At 34.8% G+C, this 22090-nt stretch overlaps 2 protein-coding genes across 4 annotated transcripts; both read left to right on the top strand.

The window, feature by feature from the left end:
• The first annotated feature begins 2921 nt into the window (after positions 1-2921).
• LOC106050538 (uncharacterized protein YqhO-like) lies at positions 2922-10232 on the top strand. The gene is made up of 8 exons (XM_056008383.1): positions 2922-3074; positions 4329-4476; positions 5250-5392; positions 6486-6621; positions 8700-8824; positions 9229-9326; positions 9886-9970; positions 10218-10232. Exons 1-8 carry the CDS (start codon positions 2922-2924, stop codon positions 10230-10232), a joined length of 903 nt encoding a protein of 300 aa, XP_055864358.1.
• Positions 10233-12081: 1849 nt separating this feature from the next.
• LOC106050539 (uncharacterized) lies at positions 12082-17533 on the top strand. Of its 3 annotated transcripts, XM_056007395.1 has the most exons (5): positions 12082-12223; positions 12437-12490; positions 12774-12878; positions 16939-17034; positions 17438-17533. In XM_056007395.1, exons 2-5 carry the CDS (start codon positions 12485-12487, stop codon positions 17516-17518), a joined length of 288 nt encoding a protein of 95 aa, XP_055863370.1. In that variant the 5' UTR covers positions 12082-12223; positions 12437-12484; the 3' UTR covers positions 17519-17533. The 3 variants fall into 3 exon arrangements, with proteins under 3 accessions (XP_055863370.1, XP_055863369.1, XP_055863371.1); XM_056007394.1 differs by lacking the exon at positions 12082-12223 and having other exon boundaries at positions 12243-12490; XM_056007396.1 differs by lacking the exons at positions 12082-12223; positions 12774-12878 and having other exon boundaries at positions 12243-12490.
• The last annotated feature ends 4557 nt before the right edge of the window (positions 17534-22090 follow it).

Genomic DNA, 22090 nt, shown 5'->3' with positions numbered 1-22090 from the left:
ACCCACCTAGCTAGCTTCTAACTAGTTTTTGACTATTATTATACTATCACTGTAATCTGACATGAGTCCTAAGAAACTCAAGTCTTCCAAATGCATGGGAGATGTCTGAAGTATTACTCGAAACTTCTCTGTTATTAGGTTACTGTAGCACTTTTGTTACTGTATTTCTTGTGATACTGTAGCCCTTGTGATACTGTAGTTCTTGTATTACTGTAGTTCTTGCATTACTGTAGCCCTTGTGTTACTGTAGTCCATAGGTTACTGTAGTGCTTAGGTTACTGTAGCACTTCTGTTACTTTACTCCTTAGGTTACTGTAGTTCTTGTGTTACTGTCCTTGTGTTACTGTAACTCTTGTGCTACTCTAGCTCTTGTGTTACTGTTGTCCTTGAGCCAATCTTGAGACGAGATTTTATAAGGACAACATAGAAGGGACAACTTGGAAGGGACAACGTAGAAGGGACAACATAGAAGGGACAACATAGAAGGGACAACATAGAATGGACAACATAGAAGGGACAACGTAGAAGGGACAACGTAGAAGGGACAACATAGAAGGGACAACATAGAAGGGACAACATAGAAGGGACAACATAGAAGGGACAACATAGAAGGGACAACATAGAAGGGACAACATAGAAGGGTGGCTTAGCACAACACATTGATTGGGGCACGTAAACTATCCACGATAGAACTACTTGCATTACCCAGACCATACAGGCGCTCGTATTTTTGCTGTCTTCAAATCTTGTTCTGCTGAATTTTAAAAAGGCCATAGCCTTTGAAGAAATACTTCATGAAGCTACTATTCATACTAACAGAGGCTTTATCTCATAGGAGCAACTACGTTTAAGGATCGAATAGTTGAATAAGTCTTATTTTGGTCTCCTGGATTACCAAAAGTCAGATTGTACAGTACAACCTAAAACATTTAAGAACTTGTACAGATTGTCCTGCAACAAAGGAAAAGGCAGAAGAAGCAGGGAAATACAGAGGGCATCATACAAGAATGGAAGATGATCAATGAAACAATGGTCGTAAAGAATTGAGCAAAGGAAACAGGAGTGTGGGGGCTGGAGATGTTTAGCAGATCTCTTGAAGCTCCTCTACGAGGACAAGTCGACATAGTCCTACTGTGGCGCTACCTTTCTTATCTATCAATCGTTGGCTAGATTATCAATGCTGTCATTAGTTTGGACGATCATTTAGATTTTAGAAAAGAAAAAAAAATACAAATACTTCAAAATAAAAATGTATACAAAAAAAGGTCCTTGCACTAGGAAGAGAAAGTTAAATAAAGAAATGATTTTTATTTCTATAACTACATCTCTCTTTGCCTTATAAAATGTAATCCCTACATCGACAACAATGAGTATGTGGGTAATGATGTTTCAAATAAGTTTTTTTTTAATGATAGTTTGAAAAATTTCGTTTCCTCTAATTTTAAGTTCGACTAATTAATATTTGTAATATTTTAGTCAAGTTAAATGTCGGCCAACAAAAGTCTTTTTAATCAATTAAACATGAGAAATCTAATCATTAAACTAAACACATTAACAGCTAAAGTGATTATTGTAATTGTACTACAAACTGGAATATATTTCTGTCTTTCTCATTTTGTGTCTGAATTTTACAGAATTAAAAAATAATACTTTAATAATAAAAAACATAGAGGGAGTGGCATAAATCAGGGGAGATTATCGTTTTATTTAAATGCATTATCATTATCATTAAGGAGTATGTGTGTGAGTGCGTTCGTGTTGCTTGTTTTTCTGTCTTGTACACAACTTATTTTCGGTTTATTTTTCAGGCGACAAAAATCGCTCCAGATTTTAGAAGAACGTGCGTTAGACAAAGAAAGAAAAGAGAATGGTAAGTTTGTTTTTAAAAGTACATTGCTAGGAGTTCCAGATGATAGTTTCAGAGATCACTTCACACTGCAATTAAAATTAGTTCATCATTTATGTTCATAATTCCATTCGCAAAGATCCAGATGAACTAAGAGTCGCTAACTAAAGAGACTAATCTCTAGTTTTAATTTTGGATCTAAATGTACACAGGCAATGGTGACGTAAAAATTAATAAAAAGCGTTAATATGTTAATGAGATGAACGGATTTCAAGATGGTTTGATTTAGTCAAGTGTGGTGCGCCTTCACCCTGATTGTCCTAGAGCGGAATGTAAATGGATAGCGTCTGAAGAGTAAATTAATTTATGAGAAGACAGGTGGCCATTTTAACGTATTCTTAGGCAATGAAATATATAACATACTTTAAGTGAAATGGTTTCGGTAACCACACATTATTTCTTCACGATGAGTTCACCATTCAAACTTAAGCTTTGGGAAATAGATTTAGACTATGTACTGGGCTTATTTGATATAAATAACAATAATTATAATAATAATAATTCTTGTATTCGAGTATGAAGATTAATGAGGAATGCAGTATTTCCCGTGGCCAATCAGAGCCAGCTGTGACCTACATATTTCGCCACACCTAACGCAGTCATAGCCATTGTCAGCCGGTGGTCAATTTAGATTTTCTTTTCGGCGTCTATATCTGTCCTCGGCAGCGGATTCTCTTTTGGTCTCAAATGTGTATCCCGAGGCCTTTGTAACAATAATGATAATAATATTAATAATAGGCCTCATAAACAATTTTTGGAACTTCGCAAAAACGGGAAATTATTAGTATAAAATTAAATACAATACATATTGTTACTCTTATTCTCATCTTTCTCTCTCTTTCTTTCTTTCCTTTTCTATTCTCTTTTTTCTTCTTTCCTTTTCTCTGTATTAGTCTACCCCATCCCTACAGTTCGCTCACCCTCACTGCCTCACTCTCTCACTCAATCTCTTTCTTTTCTCATTCTATATACTTAGACTTAATGATACTTATAAATTCCTCTTGAAATTCCTACTATGAATAAAGCACTGCAGCGACCAGCGAAGGAACTCAGTCAGGAAGACATTGCAGCCAGTTTAGTTCAGATCGAGGACTATGAATTCCCCTTTGAAAACCTGATATTTGAAGGCGGGGGGAACAAAGGAACGTCTTACGTTGGCTGCTTACAGGTAAAACAAAATACCAGAGCTTAGTGGTTTCATTAGTTACCAAGGGAACATGAATCAATTTATTACATTACATCCACATTACTAGGGTTATCTGTCTTAATACTTGTTTACTTGGGGGGTTTTTAACTTTTGTTACACAGTTTTATTTCAAATAGTTTTAAAAAATAGAGAAAAGGATTTTGCATCAACTGACTGCTACAATTGCCAGACCACAATATGTATCGCAAAGTTCCAGACAGTTGAGTGTAAGGATAAAGCTCTCTACATAAAGTAGAGGCGGGTACGCTCTTTATCTGAGCCTAATTTTACAATAGCAGCGAGTCTTTGACTTAAAATTAGAAAAAAAAAGGCAATGAGATGTTTAGGAAACGTTCAGACATCACTTATAGAGACAGCATTTCCAATGAAGAAGTAGGCGTCAAAATAAGAAAGTTAAAAGGGCCTCATTAGGAGGTTCCTGGTCTTTTTTTTTTTTAAAAAAAAAAAAAAGAAAACGCAAACGTGGATGGTACAGGCGGTACAGCCAAATCACGAGATCCACAGAAGCTGCAAATTCTTGTCTGCAACAGAAAGACATCAACGAAAGGAGTTTTAACATTTTTTGAGACCAAACCTAACACTAAGGAAAGTAGTGTATCCATTGCAGACTATGCGATCTATAGGACAGATAATGTATAGGTCATCTGATTCTTTTGCCGACGGTTAACGAGGGTGTCATGTGGCCGGCACAGCGATCAACCGCCTAATGTCAGGTACCCATTATAGCTGAGTTCCCCAACTGATGAAAGGTACCCATTTGAGTTGGGTATACTCAGGGCGCCCTTAAAATCCTGAAGTTCAAATTCTCACCCTACACTGAGATTGGAACCCGAGACGCCTCGAATAGGAAGCCAAGCGCTTTGACACTCAGCATCTCACCCCCCAATCACTGACTATTTAAGGAATAATAAAGAACTTTTAAGAACTGGTCAGAAGTTCATTATGTTATACCGGCTGTCCAAATGATTAATTCTCAGGTAAAGGTAAAAGTCAAAGTTTGTGAATAAAAAGATAAAATAAAGTTTGATAATATCATTTGCTTAGAGGCTTAGAATAACAAAAAAATGTTTAAACAGACTGAAATTAAAAATTCTTTTACGTTTACTTCCTAAATCCAGTAGTTGTTATTATTTTACTTTTAATGTCTAATTTACCAAGACACATGAAATACTTTTTATAATTGCTTCGTCTGTTGGTTTCATTATATTGTTATAGTGTTTAGAAGACATTGGACTCGTATCACAAATAAAGAGATTCGCTGGAAGCAGTATAGGATCCATCACCGCTGCTTTGATTGCTCTGGGTTATACTTCCTCAGAAATTGATGGATACATGTCAAAGAACAAGGAAGATATGATTTTTGGTAACGTAAAAGATAATTTAAAATATCGAAAATAAATTGTCAAGAAAATTTTTAAATAAAGCGTCTACTTGTTATATCTAAATCTGTCAATGTCTTTGGTGGTCAGTGCTGATGGACACGTGTAAAGGTTTCGTTCAACGTGTGGTGGTCATATGCATAATTTGGGCAATTTCACAAGGACATGCAATTTTTGTTATTAAAAAAAAAATGTTTTTTCTGTTATGGAATGTATGTCCCTAGATGACTCTAAGTGTCTCTAAGTCTATGCTGCTTTGATATGTCATGTGGCTAGCACAACGACGTAACTGCTTTTTTTTTCCCAACTAATGTCAGCTGCCCATAAGAGGTGAATAGACTCGAGGGCGTCCCGAATTTCCCGAAGTTCAAAGTCCTCTTTCCTCTTGCCACTTACCAGTTACAACGTACCAGTCACCAAATATATATTATATAAGATAAGATAAGATACAAATAGCCATCTACCACATGCCCATTCGAAAAACCTTTCAAATTACATCAGAATGTGGTAAAGCATATAGGGCCTATCAAACTATCTCCTACTAACTGCCTAAAATATTTCTATGACATAAGTATGATCCATATATATGAAATACATTATTAAGCGTTTACACTAATATTGAGACAAAGAACGCAAGAAATACGATGAATAGCTCATTTAAAAATAGGATAAAATTGTTTAATTAAATATGAGAGGCATCAAAATAGGATTTGAATAGAAAAAAAAGAATCTTTTTGTGTTTGATATTTCGTTTCAGATCATTCCTTTGGCTATCTGAGTCTGCTCCCAAATTTATTGAAGGATTTTGGTTGGAATCCGGGCAACGGAATCTACAAATGGTTTGGAGACATGATACAAAGAAAGTCGGCTGTAGGAAATCCAGATATGACATTTCTTGATGTAAGCTGAAACATGAATTCAGCTTAAACTACAGGGTAGAAATGGAGATATGAGGTCATTTATTTATACAATCTTAGGTGCTGGGAAACCTTACATGTCACAACTGTATGTTTGTTATTTTTATCTTACATTCTATAGTTGTTGCCGTACTTTAGATTTTTTTCTAGAGTTGTAGATCTGTTTCAATTCTTAGTATCTATACTTGTATACCTATGCTGGACTTTTTTCTAGAGTTGTAGATCTGTTTCAATTCTTAGTATCTATACTTGTATACCTATGCTGGACTTTTTTTCTCTGTAGTCTACAAGTCTATTTTTACAAGTTTATATTAACTCTGTCTGTCTGGTACAAGTCTTGTATTTCTCCGATTTCCCATTCTCAGATCAAGTTGAAATGTTACACAATTAATTCATTGCCCCTAACAACGGATGAACCAATAGAAAATGGCTAATTTTTTTCATCAATTAGTCATAATAAATCAATTTCGTTTTATATAAAAACGGTACTAGCTAAGGGAAGATAAGCCTTGTGTAGAGAATTAGGTCGAAAATTTTGAAACTAACAATAAATAAAATAAAATCTTTTTTTCATAACCCCTGGCTGACTAGCTTATTGGCAACCATAGTGAGAATAAGGAAGCTTAAGCTCTCAAGTTCGAAAAGCAATATTTTAAAATTGTTTTTGAAAAGCAATCACGGAAACCTCACAGATATCCCCTCCTTCCTCCCACCAACTGGTCCATACAAGACCAAAGCTCAGTGAGCAGGCTAAAAGCATGAAATTACGCTAACTTTGTACTAAATTTTACCCATCGCACTTAGGCATGCCTAGATTGACCTAGTAGGCCTAACATGCGTAGGACGTAATCATCTTCTTTTTTTAAGTAACTTTTGCATTTTATAAGATAAGATACTTATTATTGTTAGTCTAGATCTATTTACAAATCTAATCACATGACCCACTCAAACCAGTTGATACAGTTGCACTTGGTTTTAAGCTTTTTTTTTCTGTTATATTTTACCCGGTTTATGTTCCATTTCATACATTCGAGATATCAAGACTTATTTTCTTGTTGTTATCTTAAAATCTTCAGCTGTACAAGGAAAGAAAGAAAGAGTTGTGTGTCGTTGTGACAAATGTCAATCAAATGAGAGAGGAATATTGTCACATTAAGACCACGCCCAATATGCCAATACGAGATGCTCTCCGTATGTCTATGGCCATTCCAGGTAACTCTTGTTACAACATTTCAACAGATATGCATTCTAGAGCAATCCGGGCCTATACAAATCTACATTGTTGCTGTTTCTAAACTTTTTTTTTTCAACATTTTTAAATGCCGTTATTTTTTCTCTTATGTAGGACTTTTTGATCAGGTTTTTTTAATTTATCTATATGTATAATTCTCTTCATGGCTCAAGAGTTTGGACAAGAAATAGATCACTCTTTTTTATTTCTGCAAGTCGGACTTGAGTTACCCTACGAAAAAAAATAAAGAGGGGGTGGGGATAACAAGTAGTATTCACCCGTTACAAAATAGCAGGGCCGGACTTAACCATTGTGACCAAGAAGTCATGGAAAGATCACTCTTTTTTATTTCTACCCCACGTAGTTTAAGGGGCGAAAAAATGAGGGGGGGGGGATAGAACAAGTAATCTACTCTGTATTCACCCGTCACTAAATAGCAGAGCCGGACTTAACCATTGTAGGGCCCTATGCGAAACGGAATTTAGAAAATACATTCGTCTTTGCATTTTATTCATTCTTTACTACGTACAAAATTACTTTACGAGCCCTGCGTGTAGCGAATTCATACAGTATATCATGAAAATTCTATTTCCTACATAGATCACGCTCAGTAGCAAGAATTACCAAATGTTTCAATATATCTACGAGAACTGTTCACCTTAAGTAATTCTTCATTAGTTTGAGGCGCGAGAAGCTTCTTTCACCAGATTACACAATTATGGGTAATGCATAATGCCGTTTTTATTTATCGCGCGTAGGATTTGCGTTTTCCATATTGAATGACACCCCAAAATGACAATTTTTGTTTTGTCTATATATTTCATGAGATTAGTATAAGTTTTCAAAAGATTTTAATAATTTCCGGATATTTCCAGAACTTTTTCGTATATTTTGCAATTTCAGGAGATTTCCAGGAGCTCCTGATAAATCGACAGGAGGTCGCGGGAAATCTGTCATAAGTTTTAAAATGGTTTAATTTAATAATTTATACATCTAGAATTAGTGCGGGTCCTATGAAAGTGCAGGGCCCACTGCGGTAGCATAGGTTGCATTGGCCTAAGGCTGGCCCTGCAAAATAACGACTAGTTTATTGCCAGGATTAAGATTAGATACAAACTCTAGCAAGCAAAAAAAAAAGCGTATCTAAGTGAAAGAACCGATAATTACTGTCATTTATCTCAAGATGGCATGTTTTAGACCCCTTTCTGCTTATAAAAAAAAATTGATTGCTACTGATTGGCTAATTTTTTTTTTATTTATTCGTGTATTGTCATCAATTATGAATAATTTATGCAAAATTTAAACTTGATCTGAGAATGGCATGTGTAAGAAATAAGTTGTGAAACGTATTAAGGGGAATAAGTGTGTATATAAATCCACATCTCTCATTATGTAGCATTTATTCCCCTTATTTCGATATCAAACAAAATAGTTAATAACCAATAATTAATTGACTTATTGGTTAATATTTTAATTGATTAATGTTTTGTTAAGAACAATGAATAATTGTGCACAGTTTCAAATTGATCCAAGAATGGGAAATGACAGAAAAAACAATTTCAAACTTTTTACCAGATAGTGAGTTGTTAAAAGCTTTGTAAAAAAAAAAATCATATTAAGGCAGCGTGTGGTATTGTTTCCGCGTTTCCTCGGTACAACACTTTAGCTTATAATAAAAACATTCTTAGTCATTAAAGCCCTTAGAATTCATCAATCTTAGCAAATAGATATAGTTTCCCAAAGAATTGTCACTTGAGTCTCTTAGCAAACAACATGTCTCATATAGTTTTCTATTCTGCAAGGTGTGTTTGCGGCAATTTTTCATCAAAACAACGGCGAGCGGGATATTTACGTTGATGGGGGCGTGGTCTGCTCATACCCTCTCCACTGCTTTGATGGTAAGGGGAAAAAATCTTTTCAAACAAAAATGTTTTCTTGTGTACCTTTAAGTGGATGTTGTTCTGAAACACACTCTATTAGAAATAATCAAAAAAAAAAAGTTTCATGAAGTTTGATTATAATTGATACATTGAATAAAATTGTTTCCTATTTCTTACAGGTTGGTATCTCTCAATGTCACCTGACGATACGTTTCTCCAAAAGATGGCGCCACTTAGCAATCTTCATAATATCATGCTAGAACGTTTTCGAGAGAAAAATTTGAAAAGTCTGGGATTTCTGCTAGTAAGTGTTCAATCTTGTTTATTTTTGCACAGATCAGTAATTTCTATTTTTATATTCTCTATGAATCATTTTTGCAACAGATACAAAGATAGTCAATTGATTGGAAGGGTTTTAAAAACTTTAGACATTGAAGAATGATTCAAGAAATAGTTCGTTTATTTCTATGTTTCTATTATCATGTTATACCTTTAGGGCGATTTCCTACAGAAACGACAAAATATTAGGCCTACAATACTGTGTTTGTATCTCTAACCAAATTGTTTGTCTGGAATAAGACGCGACTATGTGTTTAAGTTATGTACTGCTAGGCGTTTTGATATTTAATTCATATCATGGTTTTCTTCAAAACGAGGCTGGTTTACTCTGATTTTATTTATTTATTGTTTGTTCTACATTTTTTAAAGTATGATGATTCTGAGCTCGAGGTGATTCGTTTTAAATTAGAGAAGAGAGTTGGAGCTACTGAGCCTCAGAAGCCAAGAGTGGAAACTAAACTGTACAAGTAAGTATTGAGTTGTTAAACGCAGTGGCGTAACTGTGGATTTGGGGGCCCCGGGGGCGTGAACTCAGGGGCCCCTACATTAAGACATTTGATATCATGGCATGAGATAATGGCGTAGCATTTCATGTAAAAACAAATTTCTAACACTTATTTGGGGGACCCCTCCTATTTTTCAAATTTGGATACCCCCTTTCCCCCACCCTAGCTACGCCACTGGTACAACGTACGCTATCACTGTGGTCTTAATTAGTGTACTTCTCTATGACAGTCAACCAAAATTCTTTCCCACTTAAATACGCATAAACTGTTTATTATTTAAAGGATCCAGTCCAAGGATTATATGTTTTTCTATTAAAAAGTAAAAAGCCAAATCGTTAGCGGTTAGCGTATTCAAAGTGTACCTTGACATTTTATAGCATTCTTAAAATCATTACTGTAATATTTGATACTCTTTTTACGGTATTTAAACAGTGTCTCTTGTACTCTCACATTCACAGCTATAGTTGTAGTTTTATTCAATAGGAAACTCTTATTCAGGTCTTAACTTATTCTAATGCAGACAATGGCTACATAAGATGAAACGTTCAACCAACGCCATGGAAGAACACAGTCGCGTTGTCGAAGCTTTCGATGCTTTTATGAAAGTAAGTAAACATCTAGTACTTATGAAGTAACACCTGGTGCGACTTTCTATAAGTTTTGCATCATCTTCAGATACGTAAGCAAAAGGATGGTCTTTTGAAAAGACGGTTTCTAGTCACATATTTATGAGAATAGCAAGCCTATTCTCACTCGAGACAAAATAGTGTCTATTACATCGTTAGTTTTCACTTTCTGTAACAACAGCTCGAAATCAAATGTTTTAAAAAAAAGTTTCATTTGATATCTTAGAGAGATATTGATTAACATATTTAGGGCCTACTGTTTTTTAGTTTTTATTGAATCTTTGTATCAGGCGCTAAGAAAACACAGTCTTGTAGATAAAGAATTCATCTCTGAAAAAGATTTGGCAGATGCTTTACAGGATGTAAGTACGTGTGTAATTAGGTAATTAATTGTAAACATGTTTGTAAAATGTTTTACATCTTTCGGATCTTCCTTCAGAGTTGTAGATAATCTACATCCTAGTCCAAACGTCACGCGGGAAGATGGGAGATGCCAGCGAGCAGGGTATGAACCCGGTTAATCTCGACGACCGAACAACAGTCCAGCGCGCATACCGCACAAGCAGTTGTAATAAGATAATGATAACCAGCTCTGGACAAAGGAGATCTCTAGTTCAATTAATGATGATTATTATATTCTTTAAAACATCATAACTTCTTCGCTAAGTAAAAGAAATCTCTAAACCATTACTAAACAGAACACCTTTTTTTTCCCCACTATAACAATTATGCCATTATATGTTCATTAGACAAGGATCCGTAATTTTGACATTTAGCTGTTTTTACTGTTCTCAGTCTCTTAAATAATCTTCTTTTCTATTTTCTTTCTTTATAAAAAAAAACTTTTTTTTTTCTTTTTTTTTTTCCATTCTTTCCATGACTATGCCCCACACAACAGCGGGACAGTATAACTTCTCTTTTGGGGCATCATTGACCTTAATAGTTATTATTGAGCCCATATTGTTATGCTAGCCTACAGCGTCAACACAACTGAAGATGTATTGTTGCCATGCTTTTTAAAATGTTATTATGTTCAACAGAAAGATGTTTTCCATGAAGAATATTCAGATCTTTTGTTTGGGCCAAATCTTAGTGTGGACAAGGCATTTCAAATGCTGGACAAAGACAGTAACGGACAGGTGAAGCCTACACAATTTTCTGTCAGAGTTATGTCTAAACTCTACAATCTAGATCTGTGTTTATACTTTTTAATCGGCGAAGAATTGCTTTTAAAAAGAACAACATCGTGATTGAAATGAATGATTAATTTTTGTCAACGATGAAGTGAAGTTTATTTTCAAAAGCGAGACAACTCATGTTTACTTATGATAGAATATTGATTCGAAACTAAAGTTTCTTGAAATCAAATATTCTGGTTCAGATGTTCTTGGAAAAAGGAATTTAAAAAAAAATACATGAAAAACGAGAAATATCTAGGAAATAAAAATAAACAAAAACCCTTTTATTTTTCCTTTTCTCACAAAGGTAATACCCACAGCCCACAGACCTAGAGGCTATATATCATGGGCGTAGCCGGGGGGGGGGGGGTTCTTGGGGTTCAACCCCCCCCCTTCCGAAATGAAATCCCCCCCCTGCGGGGGGGATCGGAATTTAGTGACTGATTTTATGCTTTGATTTTGTTTATTTTAGTTGAGATTTTAATACTTAACCATCAGTTGCCCCAGCACAGCCAAGGGATTTTGAGTTTAAAACCCTCTACCAGCTGGTTTTGAGTTTAAAACTCCTTACCAGGAGTTTTGAGTTTAGAACCCCCTACCAGGGGTTTTGAGTTTAAAACCCTCTACCAGGTGGTTTTGAGTTTAAAACTCCCTACCAGGAGTTTTGAGTTTAGAACCCCCTACCAGGGGTTTTGAGTTAAAAACCTCCTTCCATGGGTTTTGAGTTGAAAACCCCCTACCAGGGGGGGTTGACTTTAAACCTAACTGTAACAATCAAATAACCCTTAAAACCTAACTGTAACAATCAAATAACCTTTAAAACCTAACTGTAACAATCAAATAACCCTTAAAACCTAACTGTAACAATCAAATAACCCTTAAAACCTAACTGTAACAATATGACCAGGGAAATCATCGACAAAAATACATTTAGACTGAGTGCTGAAATTTATTTTCAAAATTGAAGATCATTGTTTTTATATGCATACCAAAGTGTTTCTCACCATATGTAAACAACACCTGTCGACCAGTCTATATAGTTCTATATCTATGGGTAATACATATTAATTAAATTGATCTATGTATAACCCATAATAAGGCCCTAATTACGAGGAATGCTGGAACAGATATTTACCACACTTGATTCTAATCTGCGTAATCGAAGACAATGCATTCTTATACGCTGTAATAATAGTGTTGGATTGTTATTATGATTATATAATTTTTTTTAACAATTATTTTGATTATGTTAATATTCCATCATCAGATATCATTTATTGAACTTGTACAGTTCATTGAAGCTCATGGAATAAAGATGCAGGTAATAACAACTTTCAAACAAAATGCACTGTAATTGTGTTTCTATTCCAACACTTCATATATAAAAATATGGAATCATTTATTTCCAGCAAAACTATTGCATACAGGATGAAAGCCGGATAGTTGACAGAGTGTGTGTCTCTGAGCCCCATACCTACCATATCTTTTTCTCTCTCATTTTTTTCCATTCCAAAGAAAATCCGAATATTTAGTTTGCTGTATTATTTGAACATGAAGTAGAAATTGATTTATATAAAAATGTATATCACTTGTTTTATTGCTAGGCGAAATTCCAGGGTTCTAGAAGAACAGAAGTGAAGAATCTGTCTCAGTTTTTTTCAGCCGTGGGAAATACTCTAATGTCCAATCTGGCATACCTGTTTCTAAAGGTTGTATCTTTATATCATATACTAGACATATATTACCCGCGGGTTTTTTGTTTGCGTATAACTGTCGATGAGTCACTGAGAGTGGTTTGTAAACAATGAAACGAAATAATAATGTTATAAGTAAAGCGAATGCGTAAAAATGTAAAAATAGTATGAGTGAATGGTGCTATCAAAATAGCTAATATACTTAAATCCATTTTTTCAAATAAAAACATTTGCTTGTATGCCTACATATATTTGATTAAAATTAAATGAATAGACTTAATTTTGTATGTTCATGTGTTAAAGAATAAAGTAGATCTTGAGTTAGACATAGATCTAGATCTAGAGTCTAGAGTACCGCAATCTAGAGTTAAATATTGGCTTGGATTCGATAGAGTTCATTTTGCACGTGCGCATGCGTGACCTTTTTAATTAGATGTACGCGAATGAATGAATCTATCAGAATATATATTAACACGACTTCGCAGGTTTAGGGACAACGAATGCATGAAAAATGCTTTAGAAAAAAACAAATTTGAATGTTAATTTGGTTAAAATATGAAATGAATAGACTATAATTAGTATGTTCATGTGTTAAAGTATAAAACTATCTTTGCGAAGAGAAGTTATAACATCATAGAGTTGAAATAGAGTTTTTGACCATGGAATAGAAAGATGTGTAACATTACTGTATTGTCTAATGAAAGAATGCTCATAAGGAATTCTACATTCGCAGATATAAGGAACGAATTTATGTAAAATAAAATGCTTATGAAACACAAATTTGAAGGTTAATGTTATTAAATAATGAAATCAATGGACTATATTTTGTATTTTCATGTGTCAAAGTAAAAAAAACTATCTGCGCAAAGTGTACTTTTCTCATGTAAACATGGCCTAGATCGATGAAGTTATAATGCTTTCATAGAGCTGATCAACTTTTTTTGAGGGTCTTAAGTTTGTTTAAGGGCTACAATACATACACTACGGTCTAAGTTGGTACCCAAGAAACATTTCTGCCAAGTTTTATCAAGATTGGTCAAACGGTTTTGATTTCTATACAGGGACATTTCGCCTTACTTTCTACTTCATACATTAGATGAATATATAGGTTACAATATTTACTTTACATGTATAATGCTGCTAAGTTTAGGGTTCTATGCAACTCACCAATTATCCGCCGCCGCTCTTTCTCTAAATATCGCCGACTTGAGTAAATTAATAATCCGGTCAAAGAATTCAATGAATTCAAACACTATTCCATACAATTCCATAACTCCTAAAATGTCTCAATATTTCTTTCCTACAATCGAGAAGAAATCTCTAGTCTACACACTCCTCGTGTGTCTGCACGAGTTATTCACACACACACACACATACGCAAAAAAAAAGTCATGCTGACCTATCCGCTAGTGGCCTGTAAAACAAAAAGGGAAGTTATCATACGTGCTACAATATTTATCATGGGACATTACAGGCTCACAACAATACATTTTTTAAATTTAGAAATAGTGTTTTATTTGTGATACCCAGCGCCCAGATTTTAAACAAATGTATGTACCCACTCGTTGGTAAGCTACAAGATTTGCGGGCCCTTCCCCACCCCGGTGCAAAGCTGTTTCCAGCATTTCAAGCTACAACAAGCAATTTTTTAAAAAATCCTCTTTTAAAAAAAACAAAATCTTTTCTTCTTATCTTATATAATACAGACGTTACTTCAAAAAAGAAGATGATTACGTCCTACGCGTCATGCATATTAACCAATGACCTAAATTCTGCTCACTTGTTTTCCTGGCTAGCTCAGGCAACCCATTCCATGCTCTGATAGCACTAGGGAAGAAGGAGAATTTGTACAAATTTGTCCTAGCATATGGAATGAAGAATGTGCCTTTATCTTTGTGTGTTTCTGAGTCGGCCTATTTTATTAGATTTTGTTATTGTATTTGAAGATGATGATTCAGTGTTTTATGTATAATTGCTACTTTACTTTTGAGTCTTCTATCCTGAAGGCTTTCTAAATTTAGTGATTTTACTAAAGGTGTTACTCTATTCAAATGTGAATATTCGTTAGTTATGAATCTCATTGTTCTATTTTGTGTCTGTTCCAGTTTCTTAATGTTTTCTTGAGTTGAGGGGTCCCAAACAGAGGATGCATATTCTATTATTGGCCTAACCAAGGTGTTGTACTTAATAACAAACCATGTTACGTTCAAAACTTTATTTCACTGAATAACAAACAACTACACACATAGTAGAGATCACAACACAAAATATGGTCAGTACACAGGCTAACAAATGTAAACAAACCCTAAGGGGTGACAAATAAGCAAATTCAAGACACAATGTTAAATAACATTTTAGTTCTATGTTCTTATATGATTTATAGAAATTTCTTTTAATAAACTCTAATGCTTTGTTTCATTTTTTTTATAGTTTTATCAATATGGCGATCCCATGACAATCTTTCATTTATTATAACACCTAGGTATTTTGCGTTTTCAGTCTGTGTTAATGGTTTACCATGAATAAGATAAGTGGAATTATCTTATCTTATACAATACAGACGTTACTTAGTAAAAGAAGATGATTACGTCCTACGCGTAATTTGTTTTAGTTGTTGTTTTTTTGTTGTTTTTTTTTTGGTCATTTCGTTACTCTTATTAACTGACATTTTACTGGGTGGAAAGACGTGCTCCAATTTGATCTAAGGGGAACAACTCCGCACTTTAAACTTTATGTTTCTATAATTTAGAAGTTTCCCTTATTCCACATCAAACATAATAAATATTTACCAATAATAAATTGACTAATCGATTAATTTTTTTTATTGATTCATGTTTTTTTAGTTACAATAAATGATTGTTTGAAGAGTCAACTTGATCCGAGAATGAGAAAAATAACGTGTACAATCATCTAACTGGTGAAAATCCTAAATATTTAGTCATGTTTGTAAATACTGAAGGATTTATTTCCCTTGTTGGTTGTTTTTTTTTATTAATTTATGTATTGTGTCAGTCTACGCCAATGGATAGTTGTAAGTTTCAACTTGATCCGAGTTTGGGTGTGGGGGGGGGGGGGGGAATAACGTGTACACATTTTTTTTACCAGACACCCAGAGTTGATAGAAGCTTTGTAAACAAAAATGTTTCTCCTGGAGTGTTTGTCGCATATTCCATCGGCTATACTAGCGTTCGTCAAAAAGTGAATCCGAGACGTGGATAGAAAGGTGTGTCAATACTTAGGAGAGACATTCGAGACACTTTAACGCACGTAGATTTGTAATGGGTTGGATCTTCTAATACCTGGACTGCTTTATTACACAAAAGAAGAAATCGCACCGAAGGAAGAATTTCGGACATTCTGAGGGGTGAAAGACTGGTAGAATTGCGTTGGCAGTTGTATACATTTATTGAAATGACATGCGAGAGAATGTTTAGAGTCGATCTTGCTACAGACGACACTCTTAAACAATTCTAAGGAGACAGCTGACCGCCCAAATGCCTAAGTGTAGGTATAAGTAAGTGTGTACGGTGAAAAGATATGTCCTAATTTTTTTTTTCTTAAAAAAAAGTTAATGTCTGAAATAATGTCTTTTAGATTATCAATACTATGACTACAATGCAAATACAGCTGAATTTTTGTCCTTTAAAAGAATAGATCATCTTTGCTCTTTCTTTCCCTTTGTTAACTCGTTGCTTTTTCTCCATGTTATATGGTTATCTTATATGTCCTATGCTTTTATTGTAGTAGCAATCAGAAAGAGAATCGTTCCGGATAAATTAGAATTTTATTCATCTGAAAATGTGTTTCTTCGATTCAAGATAGAACTCAACAAAACAATGCTCTACCGCCCTCTGGACTCTATAATATTCCCGATTCCCTAGTTATCGATATGCCAACAATAAGCTTATACAGCCTTTAATAGTTTCTCTTTAGCAGCTTACTTAGAACTAGAATACTTTAGTTTAGTGTAATGTGGTTTTTAAGTCTTTTGAACACGACAGTGGAATTTTTAAATCTTTAAATTAAATACCCTGTGTCTTTGTAGCTCATACAAAGTATTTCTTCTTTTCTCCAGGAAAATGATGAAGACCGAACTGTTGGTATTAATACTGGACATATTCAAACACTTGACTATAATTTAGAAACAGCTGATAAAGAATTTGTCATTCAGGTGATATTTTTAACTATTACATCAAAAAGGTCAGGCTCTACTATTGCAGCGAATCTCTGGTTTCCTTCCTTCTAAACAAACAAAAAAACTTTCTTCCTGATATCCATATAAAGAGGTGACTCCTCCTTCTCGTCTGCTGAAAAAAAGTCATAGAAAAAAAGGTTTAATTGTTTTAAAAGTATCTGGGGATTAATGACACGGAACAAAAGATTCAGGATTAACATACTGGCCATCATTCATCAACAAAATCAAGCTATCAAAAAAGAAAATTTGATAAAAAAAAATAGGGTTATCCTATATGTTAAAACAAGTTTCATAATTTATAAGACGTCTTTATATTTAATTAGGAAAATTTGGTAATGGCATGTATGCCAATGATTTGAATAATTATTTATTTCATCAGCGTGGATATAATGCGACCAAAGCCTTTCTACAATACTACGTCGTACAAAATACACAAACTAAGAAGAAGCCGAGACAATAAACCAGCCAAGAAAAGGTAAGCCTAATAAAATGTACTTCGCATTATTTTAAAAGTGGAATGTGTTGTGTTTACTGAACGCCTAATGGCAGCACGGAAAACCTTCTCCCAGATACCCACTCCTCCCACTGGTCCACAAAAGAGCTTGGACCATAGTGCTCTGTGCGTGCTATAAGCATGAAAGTTGCGCTTTAGAAAAGCTATTCAAAAAATAATCTTATTTTTGTTGGTACATTCGATATGCATAAAACAAACGGAGAGAATGGACAAAATGAAGTTATCATTGTATGTTAAGTGAATGTTAAGTCAACATCATTGTATGTTAAGTGAATAGTGAATGTTGAGTCAACATCATTGTATGTTAAGTGAATAGTGAATGTTGAGTCAACATCATTGTATGTTAAATGAATAGTGAATGTTAAGTCAACATCATTGTATGTTAAGTGAATAGTGAAAGTTGAGTCAACATCATTGTATGTTAAGTGAATAGTGAATGTTGAGTCAACATCATTGTATGTTAAGTGAATAGTGAATGTTGAGTCAACATCATTGTATGTTAAGTGAATAGTGAATGTTAAGTCAACATAGTTGTATGTTAAGTGAATAGTGAATGTTGAGTCAACATCATTGTATGTTAAGTGAATAGTGAATGTTAAGTCAACATAGTTGTATGTTAAGTGAATAGTGAATGTTGAGTCAACATCATTGTATGTTAAGTGAATTGTGAATGTTAAGTCAACATAGTTGTATGTTAAGTGAATAGTGAATGTTAAGTCAACATCATTGTATGTTAAGTGAATAGTGAATGTTAAGTCAACATCATTGTATGTTAAGTGAATAGTGAATGTTAAGTCAACATAGTTGTATGTTAAGTGAATAGTGAATGTTAAGTCCTTTCTTTAGAGATGCCTTTCCAGATCTTCATTTAGGCGATTCCGTTATGTTTTTTCACTGTCCGGCACTTTGGAGAATAGTGTTGTCTTAGGGTAATTATAGTAATGTAATGCTTGTTTTCCCTGTGTGATACATTGGATAATAGATTTGTTTTAGGGCATTTACAGTAATATTAAAGGTATTAAAGTAAAGGCGGTTGGTCGTTGTGCTGGCCACATAACACCCTGCTTGTTAACCGTTGGCCATAGAAACAGATGACCTTAACATCATCTGCCCCATAGATCGCAAGATCGGAAAGGGAAACTTTACTTTACTAATGAAACTGTAACGAGATAACTGAGACGATTTTAACGAGGCCATTCTCTTTTGCAAAACTTTTGAAACAGCTACTACAATTTGCGATATGTGCTAATTTAATAAAGATGATTCATTTTTGGAAAAGTATCAAATCTCTTGTGATTTCATTGCTATGACATAGGTCTGGATTTCAACATTTGGTACAAAATGAGTCACCAAAGGTCATCGGAAATCATTTTATGATTCATCGACGAATTTTAGTAACGAATACACTGCCACGAGAATTACAAGAAGCAATGATAAACGTCGCTGCAATGATCAAATGCAACATTCCTAGATTTGTTTTAAAAAAAATTTGATCTTTGCAAATAACACTTCAGCTTCACTAGCGGATCCAGAACTTTGGAGTGGGGGGGGGGCGATTTTTTTCCAAACCCTAACCCTAACGCCAAGTAAACCCTAACCTTATGCATAAACGTGCGTACAGCACACACACACACACATACACAAGCACACACACACACACACATACATACATATATATATATATATGAGAATTAAAAAAGCAGCATTTCTCAAACTTCGTCGAAAAACAAAACAACTGGGGCAGCGCTATAAGGTTCCCTAGTGGGGTTCGACGACAAAAGCGTTTTCTTACTTTTTTCACTGCTGAAACGCATTCTCCTGACATCTACAGCTCATTATACATCAATGGAATTCGGGGCGAAGCCCCGACTCCAAAAGCGTTTTCTTGCATTCTTCACTGTAGAAACGCATTCTCCTGACAATTACAGCTCATTATTCATCAGTGGAGTTCGGGGCGAAGCCCCGACGCCAAAAGCGTTTTCTTGCATTCTTCACTGCAGAAACGCTTTCTCCTGACCTAAAGCTCATTATTCATACTATTAAAAATGGACCTTTTGAATAATGTTGTACTTGAAAAATATTCTAATATGAATTTATAGGCCCTAAATACATTGCAAATAAAACCAATTTGTTCCTTGAAAAGATAAGATACCCCACATATTTAGATTTTGGCTTTGAGGATCGCCCCCCTGGAAAAAAATTGTTCGATAAATAGTATAAATTGTGAGTTAGAGTCCCAAATTTATTCAACTAGAAAAATATCAGATTGAGTAAAGTTTGGGAAAAGGCGACTATTGAAATATTATTTGAGTTTAGAACTCATCTCAATCATGACTCTTATACTGAAAAATTTCGATTGAATTCTAACTTTTCCAATGCAAAGTCTTTCTTAAAATAATTATGATAAATTCATGTGAAATTACATAAACTTTGTCTGGAAATGGCAGGGGCGGTAGAGTGAAAACGATTAATCCTCGCTCCTTTAATAATTTCTGCTAAAGATTGCATTTAGCATTAAAGAATAGGGGTGGGGCGACTCGATATAAGAATTTAATTTATAGTATATATAAATTATATTAGTGACAGATTTTTTTTAATTTTGTAATTTCTTAACTATAATACAAAAACAAAAAGTATTGATTTGTCCGATGGGGGAAATGCGATTGCATGTATCGCCCCTCCCACCTGGTACAACCCTTTTTCATTTAAATTCACTAATAATACAATTTGAGATTAAAGTGTGGTACGACATAATATACAATGGGTCACATATCAATACGTAGTTTATATTATATATGTATATTTAACTAATTTTGTTCACAAACTATGATTCTTCACAAAAATAGGACCGCCCCCCCCCAGCACTCAGAGAGCTAGAGTGGGGAGGGCAGTACATGCAATCGCCATCCCCCCCAACCCCACCGAATTGGCCAAATACCAGAAAGGGAGCGACATAATATAAAATTTATATATTAATTCAACTAATTTTGTTCACAAACTATGATTTCTCCATAAAAACGGACCGCCCCCCCCACTCAAAGGGTTTAGGTGGGAAGGGCAGTAGAGGTATTCGCCCCCCCCCCCAGCAATCGGCAAACAGGGAACGACATAATATAAAGATCGGTTAAAATATCAATAACAAGTTTTAGCCATATGGATATTTAATTGATTCTGTTAGCAAGCTGTGATTTCTACAAATAAATTGGACCGCCCCCCCCACTCGAAAGTGTAAGGGGGGGCAATGATACCATCGCCCCCTCCCGACCCCACCAAATCGGCCAACATACTAGAGGGGGGGGCGAAATAATCTAAAAATAGGTTGAAATATAAATAATTAGTATATATTTTTAACATAAGTAATAAATTCGTATACATATTGTGTGAATTCTATAATAAAATTCGCCCGCCCCCCCCCCTTTCGGGGGGGGCGGGTGTCGGCCGAGTGGGGGGGGGGCGATCGCCCCTACCGCCCCCCCCCCTGGATCCGCCAGTGTTCAGCTTTGGTAGACAAAATTGGACGAAAAAAAATATTTACATATTTCCAATATTATCTGCTTTCAATGAAGATACGATGATAATTTCTGTGAAAGAACATTTGCGCATGATTGAAGACGAAATTTCATACTTTTCAAATCTGTCAGATCATCAGATAAACCGTTTGCAGGTTCACACTCATAAGTCGAACGGTCGAAGATGTTACGCAGACAAAAAGTTTAACTCATTTTTCTTTCATTTCCATTAACTTATTTTAGCGAAACAAAGTTTTCTAGCATGTTAGTTTTCAAGTCTAAATACAGATGACATTCTTGACCTTAGGAAACTCGACCTTTGCATGCATTATGTAACAGTATTGATGACAGACATACAGATGTGTATATACTGTCTGACCTTAGTGACCATCTGGATGGAGGTATTCTTGACTGTAGCCTACTAATAAGTTGTTGTTAGCACAGTTTACTAGCGCGAATGAGTGTTTACATTTGAATGGGTAATATGTTGAAAACATGTAGAATTACGATTTACATTAAGGTGTGTAGTTTATTTATAAAATTGAGTTGCTTTTAGTTGCGTATCAATGACTTATCCATGAGTGCAGATTCAGAGGTACGCTTAGGTAAAGTGGATGAGTAAATGGTCTAATTCGGTGACGCCATATAAGGCACATGACGCTGTGCTTTCTGCCCCCTATACATTTCAGCCCACTAGACATTTCTGCCCCAAGACATTTCTACCCAGTAGACTTTTCTGCCCAATAGAAGTTTCTGCCCAGTAGACATTTCTGTAAAGCAGCAGACGATTGGTTTTATTGAACTCGGTGATTTTTAATGGAATGACACTCGTGTCAAAAACGTATGTGACCCTTATGTCGAATAAGTTTGGAAGCCACTGCCTAACAAATGACTACCTGGTCTTGTGGTATGCACTCTGGCTGTCGTCACAATGGTTCTGAGTTCTAATCAATCCCAATTTCATCCCCTGACATCACAGGATTATAGGATTAAGAATTATTCATCTTCA

The sequence above is a fragment of the Biomphalaria glabrata genome, chromosome 13, assembly GCF_947242115.1.
Source record: "Biomphalaria glabrata chromosome 13, xgBioGlab47.1, whole genome shotgun sequence".
NCBI classification, from domain to species: Eukaryota; Metazoa; Mollusca; class Gastropoda; family Planorbidae; genus Biomphalaria; species Biomphalaria glabrata.
Note: the sequence above shows the minus strand (reverse complement) of the source record. Positions and strands in the feature narration are given on the sequence as shown.